Source organism: Amphiura filiformis, chromosome 14 (genome assembly GCF_039555335.1).
Source record: "Amphiura filiformis chromosome 14, Afil_fr2py, whole genome shotgun sequence".
In the NCBI taxonomy this organism is placed as follows: Eukaryota; Metazoa; Echinodermata; class Ophiuroidea; order Amphilepidida; family Amphiuridae; genus Amphiura; species Amphiura filiformis.
The window spans coordinates 63,905,543-63,917,632 of NC_092641.1; the positions used below are offsets into that span (position 1 = coordinate 63,905,543).

Sequence of the window (12,090 nt, forward strand, 5' to 3'; positions counted from 1 at the left end):
ATCAAAAACAAATCTACGCCACTGTGGAGTTTTATCACGCTCGCTATGAAATGATCAATGCAATTTTTGCCAAAGCTCACTACCATTCGCTAGATGCTGTGAACTACCAAATCGCAATTAACCTTTACCCAGTAGGCCTAAACAATTTTAGCATTTGTCTTTTAATGATTGAATATACTCACGATATAATAACACAGTTCTGCAAAGATGTAATTCTATATGTGTGCAAATGAGTCAAAACATAAAACATGCACACTACTTATAGGTAAATTTAATAACTGTTGGTTTGATCTTGATTATATTTGCAAGTGAGTGACAATGGATAAAGAATATTTCAAGTCTGTACAAATGGAATTTGGCTTCAGAAATCGTTGTCAAATCCGGGCTTCCTGACCCCCTAGAATAGCTAAAACCCTTAGTTGTCCGGGGGCTTCGCCCCCTGGACCCCCACCAGGGCCTTTGCCCCTGGACCCTACCAGGTGCCCTTACGCTGGCCCCTGGACCCCATCTTGCTAGTCGCTTCACGCTTTCGCTGCTGCGCTATAGGGCCAGTCTTAATAAATTTGCCACGGCCGCCTAAAACCACCAGTCCGCCCCTGACTGGAGATGATGTGAGCATCATATTAAAGACACAAAAGAGGCTACAATGTAGGCCTATTTGATGTCAAAAATTACATAATATAGTTTTTAGTGCATAATTTGAGTGTATGCTGAAAGGTTTAAACACATGAACAACATTTTTTTCCTTTCAAATTTCCAGAAATGGAAAGACTCAGAGTCCTTCTGTGAGAGCTAGAAATAGGAATAGTTCTCATTATAATGGGTCCACAAGTTCAGTTCCCCCCTAAGACTTTTTTTTATAAATCAAAAAGTTTGTTACAAATTAAACAAATTACTGAAGTTTTTGTTTGTTTTAAAAACCTGGTCCAAATGCAACAATGTATGACATTGCATATTAGGCCAGTTCGTCGGCAGAGTGCTACACTATCGTAAGTGCAGTTTTGACAGTTTTACAGGAGGAGCATTTTTGTGTTTAGCGTAGCCGTATGTTTCCAAGTAGCCATAAAATGATATGGAAATGTAAAGCAATTTGATTTTAATAATATAAACTATATAAATGGTGTTAAAGTTAATAAATCGATGAATTATTTAATGATTTAGATGTCGTAAGTGCCACATACGATAGTGTTACACTCAAATAGAAATGAGTGTAGAGTGCAACACTATCGTATGTGCCACATACGATAGTGTAGCATGCATTGCTAAATTAGGATATGCGTAATATCGGCTCAAATATCCAATATTTTGTCATTTTATGTTTCTTAACAAGTGTTAATTTATTTTGGCACATAATATTTACAATAGCAAGACACCTTTTGCCGTAATGCTATATCTCAAGATTTATTACTGAATCTAAAACTAAAAACACCGGATTTATCGTCTCTATTACCAGTCATGGGAGCTATGAACTTAGCCAGCATGGTGACAACACATACAGCCATCAGCGTCACAGCCAGTGATGTGTTAGAGACTGTTTTGCACTTACGATGGTGTAGCATTCCGTGATTTTGTTGTTTAGGCCCAATAAAGTAGCGTATGTGGCACATACGATGGTCTTGCAGCAAATGAAAAACAAATTAACGTGCAAGACTATCGTAAGTGGCACATACGATAGTCTTGCATGCATTAATTAAAATTGCATTGCACTTACGATATTTTATTTTATTAATTAAAAAATAATTAAGCAATTTTGAAACTTAAAACCTGGTTTAAAATGTGAGTTTTTATATGGCCTTCCATAATTCGTCAAAATCTCATTTTGGCCAAAAATGTCACTTACGATAGTGTAGCACTCTGGCGACGAGTTGTGTCCTGGTTGTGTCAAACAAAATGTGCTACAGCACTCAATAACTTTCATAAAAAAACTTTTCGATTTTGAAAAATATCTAAGGGGGAAGCTTAACTTGTGGCCCCTTTATTTGGACGGTAGGCAGGTATTACATAATACAGCAGCATTTTGTTGTTGTTTCACACCAGAAAAGGTTTAACCCCTGAGCACTAAATGCCGATCTAACATTGCCTCTGATTGGTCAATTACTTGATATTTTTACTATAATCACCAATCAGAATCGAGCTTTGCAAATCATTCACCCCAATTTTTTGCGTGGTGAAATTATTCTAACAATGTTGCTGATTGGGCCAATTGATAATGAAAACTTCTTTTTGGCCAATCGGCAGGTAGTTCTCATGGGGTTAACAGGGTGTTTTTCTTTTCTTTTGTAAATAGAAATGGCAGTTTCCATTAGCAATTCAAAAAACAACCACCCTGAGCATGCCACAATTTCTAGCTGATACTAAGTCCCTGATTGTATCCTATGGGTGACACTAGGGTTGCACAACTTAAGCTTTTTATTAGTCAACACGACATAGTCCTGCCTAGTCGACTAATGACGACTATTAGGAGAGCAAAATTTAAGCAAAAACTTTCAAACCTAAAATTGCATTAAACATGTGTAAATTTAACATGTTTAAGAATGAATAATGCAGGCAATACACCAGCAAAGGTAGTCAAACTGACATTAGAAAAACTTGCTTAAATTACTTTGCCTGGTACTAAAAAGTTTACTTAATTGGGGTTTTCTTTGTAATCAAGTTTCAAATTTCAACAAATATTATATGGATGTTTTAATAGATCTGACAGTTCTTGTAAAATTTGCCAAACTTTATGTATTATCTTGTATTATAGAACTTTGTCTTAGGCACCAGAAACAAATTAGTTCGATCTTTCAATCGACCATCGATCCTTATTATTTATGAAATCAATTAATTTACTATTGTTAATTGTGATAACATAGTGATTTTGGCCTGTACTGATTTTGACCAGTATAAATTTAGCATTAATTCTGATTAATTAGTTGATAGTTCATTAATAACATGCATCGAAGCAGCATCGATGGTCAATCTAAAGATCGAACAAATTTGTTTCCGGTGCCTTCGGTGTCCTGAGGACAGAATAGATATTCGTCATTAGTCAGCTATCGCTAATAGTCACGACTACAACTATCTGCAACTTCGTTGTGTAACCCTAATGAGCATGGTTAAGGCTAATGAAATGAAATGATTAGTTTCCTGTCACATTTTTTTTTTTCAGTGAAATATGAGGTCATGATTTCATTATTCATTATTTTGGAAAATTTATAATTGTCAAAACTTTCATTTACCTATATTGTTGATGAAAGACCATCTCAAAACGGGTATTAATGCTTAGATCATCATTACAGACATTTTGCAACAGATTGAGAAAAGATCTGAATTTTTAATTATTAAAATGAAAAGAAATTTGCAATTCTTGTAATCACTAGAAACATGATTGAGGTACTCCTTAAATTTCCATTATTTACTACATCCTCTACCCTACAACTAAGAAAAATTGCTCATTATGATCAGCAGGGATGTCAGACATTTTGAGAGTTTCAATTTTGATTATTTCCATCTCAATTTCAGATAATTGACTTTTTTATGAAAATAATGAAAGTTTCGGTCGAATTGAAAAGGTGATGCGGGCGGGTGACAGGAAACTTGGAATCATCCAGGGTTCGAATTTGGCTGTATCGCATAGCAGTTTGCTCCACATTTTGAAGTAACTGCTACCCAATTTTGCATTTGTATAGCACTTTTATAGTGCTTTAGTATATATGGAAGTATCCTGATTATGATGAAATAACCAAAAACTGCTACACAAAATTTTTAAACGAATTCGAACCCTGTCAATCATTTTTCATTAGCCTAAAGTCATTCATAGCTCTTTGTTCTATCTCTTTTTCTTTCGCTTGTCTTTCTTCAACCGATGTACATCTTCATGAGCTCGCCAATTCTTCTCCACACCAAAGGTCCTATCGCAGAATCCACAGCCAAACTTGCCATCAAATCCATGAAAAGTTTTTTCGTGTGCTTTTAAGTCTGCGCTACTTCTGAACATCCCGCCACACAGTGGACATCCAAACGATTTTTGCCAGGTTGCCAAATCGCCTACATGTCTGGTTTGATGCGATCGTAACTGCCGCTCCTGATTGAAACTCATACTGCAATGTTCGCAGACAAACGCCCTCGGCGCCGTATCGACACTTGGTGCACCTTTAACTCATCTGCGGTCACAAACGCTTCTGAACACATATCACAAGTGTGCGTTTTGTCTTCCATCTTTTTCTTGCTCACATTACTTCCTCCTCCTCCTCCATTACCGCTTTCCTTCTTTATTATGTGTCTTTTCATGTCGCCATAGCAACTCCTTATCAGGAAAATCCTTCCCACAATGCTTGCAGTACAGCAATCTATGCAATGCATGATCCTTCCAGTGAGCTCGGTAAGCTTTCTCGTTGTCGCACCACATGTTACATTCTAAACACCGGATGCGCTTTACTGCACGTATGCCACTTCTGATGTTCAGCCAAAGTCTCATCCGTGTCGAATCTCTTCCCACACTGGATGCAGCTCCTACAATATCCATTGTACAAAACTGGAGTAAGTCTTGAAACAAACGCCATACCATCCTCTCTTTCTCTCTCTGTTTCTTTCAACAGCGATAAAAACTTACTCGGTTTTTGATGCTTGGGTGATTTCGATTTTGCTTCCTTTCTTACAAATAGAATGCCATCTTTCCTCCTCTTTGGTGATTTGCCAAAAACATGGCCATTTTGGATGTTCTTCTTAACACGTGGAGATTTCTCAATTGGTATTTCTACCACATCATCATCATCATCATCATCTACAATCGTCACTTCTTCTTTCTCCTTCTTTTCCTCCTCCTTTTGGCCCAGTTTATCTTTCTTTACTGGACTTCTTATCCTGAATCTCTCCTCCACAATGGGATTGGTGTCAGAGGAAACACCTGTATCCCAGCTCAGCTGTTTCAGCATTTTCGCTACCTTTTCCTTCACATCAGGTTCACCTTTGACCTTCTGTGACGTTTTTAATCTTGTGATGCCACGTCTGAATGCAGCTCTTCTCTTTCTCTGCAGGATCAGTTTGCTTCTGGTGCTCTTTGTTTTCAAAGATGATTTCTTGAGTTTAGAAGATTTGAATGTGCCTTTCGGTCTTCCTCTTCCACGTCCTGGAATGGATGGTTTCCTTGGTTTAGAGGATCTAAATGTACCTTTTGGTCGTCCCCTACCGCGTTTACCAGAGGCAACGTCTTCCACAGCAGCCTTTCGTCTTATCGGATTTGAAACGGAACCGGAATATTCTTCCTGTGTAGCACCATCGTTGTGTTTGAAAAGGGATTGCATAGCTTTAATTTCTACAGAGTGGAATCTTTTGTGACGTCTTAGTTCTCTTTCTGAGTTGAACTCCTCTGTGCAAAGCTCACAGATGAAGCCTGTGTCTTCAGCAATCTCTTCAACATCTGGACTCTGGTCTTCTGAATTTGCAACTCCAGTGTCATAATTTCCATCTTTGACTTTAGATTTTGTAAAGTCAGCTTCAGTCATGTTTGAATCGTCAAAACTATTCAATTTTCTTACTCCAATTCTGCCGGCTTTCTGTGGACTAACATCTAACTGTCCTTTGCGTCTCAAAAATGTTCTCTTTGTTTTATTTTGCTGTACAAAATTGGCATTCACTGTAGAACTGTTCTGTTTTGATTTCCAAGTGTCTTTCAACTTATGTAGGCCTTGCTGTCGATATGTAATACCATGTTTGGATAATTTGTGATACATCATGCTTACCATGTTATGACACTGCAGTGGACAGTCGAGACATTTGTACTTCTTCTCTCCAGCGTGACTACGCTCGTGCCGAAACACTGCTCTTGGTCTTACAAAGCCTTTGTTACACACTTCACATACATACGGCAATTTCTCAGGTTGATGGCGCTTCTCGTGATATGCAAAATGACCGACTGTTTTGAATGTTTTTGGACAAAAGCTGCACTGATACGGACGATCTGAGTGATGCGTGTTAAGAACATGCTGTTCCATAAGGACTTGTGATGCACATCTTACGTCACACCCTGGGTAGGTGCATCCATAACGTAACAGGTGCGAATGGCTCGCTTCGTGCCGCTTCGCAACCTCAGCATTGCCGAAAGTCTTGCTGCAATGCGGGCATTCATATATCTTCTGTTTCTGTTGGAGGGCGGTGTATTTTTTCTTTTTCTTTGTTCGCTTTCCAGACAATCCAGTCGTATGATGGCGCTTTACATGGTAATCGTAACTATCTTGACTGAAGAATCCTGTCTGGCAGTGACTGCATTGATACTTCTTCTTCCCGCTTCTATGGGTGACCTCGTGTCGTAATAATCGTATCGGTCTTGTGAAACTTTTATCGCACACTTCACAACGGAACTGAAGGTTGGGATCATGAAGACGCTTGTGCTCATCAAGGTGATTTTTGTTTGAAAACAACTTGTGACATTTTCCGCATTCCAATTTTTGGAAACTTGCCACCTGAGTATTTTCCGATGGAGGCAAGGCAGTTATGCGTTCTAAAATTGCCCTGTGTTCCTTTTGCAAGTGGTAGTTTACGCTGCCTTTGTTGAAAAAACGAGCGATGCATTTCGGACATTTGTGAGATTTGAAACCACCATGCATTTTTTCGTGGCCCCAAATTTGACTCAATATCCGGAATTTCTCGTCGCACAATTCACATTTCAGTTGCGTTTCAGGGTAGTGAATAACAATACGTTGACTTAACTCCCGAGTGTTTTCAACCGGAGGATAGTTTACCGCGCATTGTAAACTTGCTCTGTGTTTTGTCTGCAAGTGATAGTGCAAACTGCCTTTGTTGAAGAAAGCTGAATGGCATTTGTGACATTTAAGACGTTTGACACCTGTGTGCACTTTCTCATGCTTCCATATGTGATTCAGGCTCTCAAATCGCTTATAGCACAAGTGGCATTCATGCTGGATATCAGAATAATGTAGAACAACGTTCTCACCAAGCTTCAAGTTGTCAAAATGTTTCTCTCTGTTGTCATTCTGTAACTTGTCACCACTTTCCAGCGCTTTTGAAAGTTCAGTCATACGTTTCTTTGCATCTATCTTTGCTCGCAAGTCGTTCCGTCTGTTATCATTCTGCAACTTGTCACTACTTTCCAACTTCTTTGAAAGTTCAGTCATACGTTTCTTTGCATCTATCTTTGCTCGCAAGTCCTTCTCTCTGTTGTCATTCTGCAACTTGTCATCCCTTTCTAACCTTTTAGAAAGTTCAGTCATACGTTTGTTTGCGTCTATCTTTGCTCGCCTGGCAACTTTCTTCCTTGTATTAATAGCAGCTTTCTTTCTTATATTAACAACTTTCTTGGTATGAACTGAGGTCTTCTTGGCATAAACTGTGGTCTTCTTGGTATGAACTGTGGTCTTCTTGGTATGAACTGTGGTCTTCTTGGTATGAACTGTGGTCTCCTTGGTATGAACTGTGGTCTTCTTGCTAGATCGACCTTTCCAGGATGGTACTACAGCGTTGTGCTTGAGCTTCCAATGATACTGCAAATTCCTGAAATTGATGAAATGTGAACTACATTTTGCGCATTTGTGTCGGCCTTTTTCGCTCTGCGTCTTCTCATGTCTCCATAGGTCAATCGGTCTTCGAAACGATACGTACAGGCTTCGCACTTCATTTGTGCAGCTTCGATGTGAATTTTTTCATGATCATTTCGGTGCCAGGATCTTTTGAACTGCCATGAACAGTGTCCACATTTGTATGGTCGTTCTTTGTAATGTCCGGTTTCATGTTTGTCTCTCTGCTTGGTTTGTCCAAATGTATCCCTACAATACCTGCAGCGATATGGCTTTGGACCACCGTGACTTTTCTTATGTTTCTTGTATGCGATACGACTCCCAAACTTTCTGAAGCAGTAAATGCAGTCGAAACTAGGCTTTGTTTTGAACTTGGTGTTCGTTTTGTCGATAACCCCGCCAGGCTTGCTTTCGTCATTTACCAAGGAGCTTTTACTCTTGTTATCACCTTCATCAGTTTTGATATCACCTTCTCCACCCTCATCTGGAATGGAAATGACACTCTCGTCACCAAAGTCAATTTTACAGACAGCCTTTTGTCTTTCCTCATTTCTTCCGCTCTGTACATGTACTGGTACATGTGTCTTATGTTGCTCCTTCTGGATATGATCCATCAGTAACTTCTTAGTGAAATAACTAGTCATGCAACTCTCACATTTCCACTGCTTTTCCGGTGAGTGCAACAACTCATGTTGAAAACAGTTCTTTTCATCTTCAAAATTCTTCCCGCAGAATTTGCACGCAGAGAGTTCGAGAATGTCAACAGAATCCGACTGGTCGCCTTCTCTATCACCAACATGCTCCCTTTCAACATGATTCATCTGTTCCTTGGTGATGTAACTCGTCATATGAGTCACACATTTCCACTGCTTATCAGAGTGCAACTTCTCATGATGAACACAATTTTTTTGATCCTCAAAATCCTTCCCGCAGAATTTACACCGAAAGATTTCAAACATTTCATCACTCTCCGACTGGTCATCTTTCCTACCACCAACATGATTTGTAGAAGCCTCATTTGCATCTTGTTGTGATGTCGTATTCCGAGATGGATAACGAGTCCGGAGTTTTCTCTTGTACTCTGACGAGTTGCTTCCACTTTCTTTGGTTTCTTTCAAATCTGAAACATCACCGGTACAATCATTGCCAAGTCTTGCAACTTCAGCCTCTATGGAACTCAGGCCATTGCTTCTTTTCTCAGCAACCGAGGGCGCATTATCACTACCATCCAGCGGCCCTCTGACTAATCTTGAATCAGCTGGATGGCTCATTAAGTTTTTTGGCACCGGTGATTTTGGACTCGAAGTCTCTCTGCCTTCAGCAAACTTGTGACACTTTGATGGCAATTGGTTCTTTTTCTTATGCTCAATAAGATGTCTAGCGAGGGCGCTGCTCGTCATCAGACTCTGTCCACACAATGGACATGGATATGTAGCATTATGCTGACGTCTCGCGTGAAACATTCTGTTCAGATCACAAGCAAACCTTTCGTCACAAGACCTGCAGCTGTATTTCTTCAGATCAGGATGCGCTTTCTCATGCTTGAATAGTTCAAAATCATGACTAAAGTTCCTTGGACAACATTCACATTGGTATTCCGACTCCCTGTGCCTTATGGCATGTTCCTGTAATTTACACTCGGAAATAAACCGATGACCACACAGTCGACATTGGTAAGGTCGTTTAGCAGCATGTGTGTCTTCTTCATGTTTTAACAGCAATGTACGATTTGGGAAAGTGTCTTTGCAGTAAAAACATGTATACAAATTCATCCCTGCTTGTTCCCATGTGTGTCCCTTCTCATGCATCTGAAGACTGCTTTGTTTGTAAAACCATTTTCGACAGTACCGGCAAGAATAAAATCCTCTACGCCTCGATTTTTCCCCTCGCACTGACACTATACCATGCTCCCTTTCCATGTGGTACTCAAACGAATCGTTGTTCACAAAGCACGCTTTACATGTGGTGCATTTGTATGTTCGTCTACCCACATGAGAACCTTCATGTTGGAGCAAATCCAGAGGATTTGAGAATTTCTCTATGCATCTTTCACAGGAATATTCCGTCTTGCTGTGAGGATTCTTACAATCATGGTTCTCCATTTGTGTGCGAGATCTAAAGTACGTCCCACATTGCTGGCACAGATGATTCATATCATGACTTGACTCATGTTCAGTTTTCAGTTCTTCTGTTTTAAAAGTCAGATTACAGAACCAACACACCATGTCTTGTTTTTTAGTATGCAAAAACTCATGCTTAACTAAAACTACCTGCGTGTCAAAAATGACTGCACAGAATTTGCATTTGAAAACTCTGTCCTTTTGTTCTTCAGCGCGCTGTGCGGTTGACTTCCCCTTCCCGTCATCGTCTTGAATGTCTAGTTCTTTTCTTAAATGAACATCAATCATACCTTCAAGATATTTCACAAATCTCACATCATCTCCTGGTTGTAGTGTAGGTTTACGGCATTTGTCCCTTCTTCTCTGGGCCAATGAAACCGAGTCATCATTCCAACCTGCATCATCATGAATTACTCTTGAAGTACTGCATTTCTCACTGCTACGCTGTCTACCATACTCTTCAACTTCTGCTCCATCTGGAGGTCTGCTTGCTGTGCTACTACAGGTGCTGGTGGTAGTGGAGGAAGCATCTTCCTTGCCACATACTTTCTCATGATACATCAGACATGGTTTAAGGGCAAAATACTTACTACAAATTTTGCACATGAGTGGTGTCTTGCTTCTCGTTCCTAATTGATGCTTCAGCAGGTATCTATTGCTGGTAAACCCCTTCTCACAGTACGTGCACTTTATCTGTGATGAGACGTCGTGAAGTAGCTCGTGCTCCCTGCAATGGTGCGCTTTTTTGAAGCGTTTTGGACAGAAACGGCATTGATAAGGTCGCATGGACAGGTGCTGCAGTAGATGCGTGTCACGTTCAGCTCTCGCAGCAAAGGTTTGCGGACAGTCGGGACACATGTACGGCTCTTTGGTATTCTTATGTTTCTTTTTCTGGTGGGTCAGCATACCCTTCTCGCTTCGGAATGTCCTGTCGCAGAATTCGCAGATTGATACGAGCATCACGTTAACAATACTGGTATCATCCATTGGAAAACTTGCTTCATCGTCATTCTGTATTGCACCTGTGTCATTGTTAAGATCATCTCCAATCTCATTGGACAATTCCATTGATTCTTGCCATTCAAGCTTCACAATGCCGCTTTGTTCTTCTCTCCATCCAATTTCACTTACTCTTATGTTGCAATCTTCCTCAGACCTCTCACAACCCCCTCCTGACCTCTCATAACCTCCTCCTGACCTCTCACAACCCCCTCCTGACCCCTCATCTTCTTCCCCAATGTCACCAGTATCCATCTTACAATTTCCATCTTTAGTCGACTTAGTACCGTCCTCTGCATCACTATCCTCCAAACCAGTTTTTATCAGACGATGAAGTATAACTTCATGAGCTCTGAGATGAAATTTATTCGTAACTACTTTTCTGCAAACTCCACACGAAAGTTTGACACTTTCTTTGCCAGCATTTTCTTCTTGGTCTACTTTACCTTTACAGAACCTAGTCTCTCTAACATCTCTCATCTTCGTCTTCTTATTCGATAGCGCTTTCATTCGACACAATTGTGACCCAGCAACCTGGTGGATGTGAGCGGCAAGTTGTACTCTCTTAGAGAATCTTGATTTGCAAAATAAACAATTCAACTTTTCATCCATGGTGTGGTTCTTTTCATGCTCTCTGCGATGACAAGCATATCTGAATTGCTTCCCACAGTATGTACACTGTTGCAATGCTTTCACAGCATGGTTTTTACAATGCTGCTGCTTCTCTGTCTTGCTGTGAAACACCATCTTGCATCTCCAGCATCGGAAATTGGAATGCATCGCAGATCGATCCAAACTCGCCGTTCCTCCATCTCGCTGTTTTTGTTTACCTACATCAGAAATGTGCATTTCTTCGTGAACTAGCCAATGTCTTCTTCTTGTGAACCTCTTTGGACAGTGTGAACACCGAAACTGTATGTTTACATCATGTGTCCGTTCGTGATCCTGCAAGGGATTCGAAGATTTAAAACCCTTACCGCAATACGAACAAGCAAACTTCTTTTCATCTTTATGTAGTAGTAGATGCTCTTTCTTCTCCTCACATGTCTTGAAATATAGCTTGCATTGGATACACCGATACCGCCAAGACAGGTCAATACCATGAACTCTATTTTGGTGCTGATTTAGCGCCGAATGACTTAGGAAATGTTTGTTGCAATACTGACAATTGAATGTTAGCCCATCATGCGTCATTTCATGAGTTTTGAAGCTTAAGTATGTTTTATAGGACTTGTCACAAATTTGACATGAAAATGGCCCTATTTTAACATGCTGTTCAAGATGTTTTTCTTTCTCTTCTTTGGTATGAAAGTTCAACATACATTTTCGACACCAGTATTTTCCGGGATTGAATCTGTGCATCATTTCATGATATAACATTGACCGCTTTCTGTTGAATCCTTTGCATAAATGGAACACTTAAACTGCAGATTCTCGTTGTGACTCCGTTCATGATC

General features: G+C 40.1%; 1 protein-coding gene across 1 annotated transcript; it reads right to left on the reverse strand.

Moving 5' to 3' along the window:
• Positions 1–551: 551 nt before the first annotated feature.
• On the reverse strand, positions 552–12,013 carry LOC140170435 (uncharacterized). The gene is given in 2 exon segments (XM_072193808.1): positions 552–7,451; positions 7,454–12,013. Coding segments are annotated over 2 exon segments (6,987 nt in total). The 5' UTR covers positions 11,381–12,013; the 3' UTR covers positions 552–4,391.
• Between the last annotated feature and the right edge of the window lie 77 nt (positions 12,014–12,090).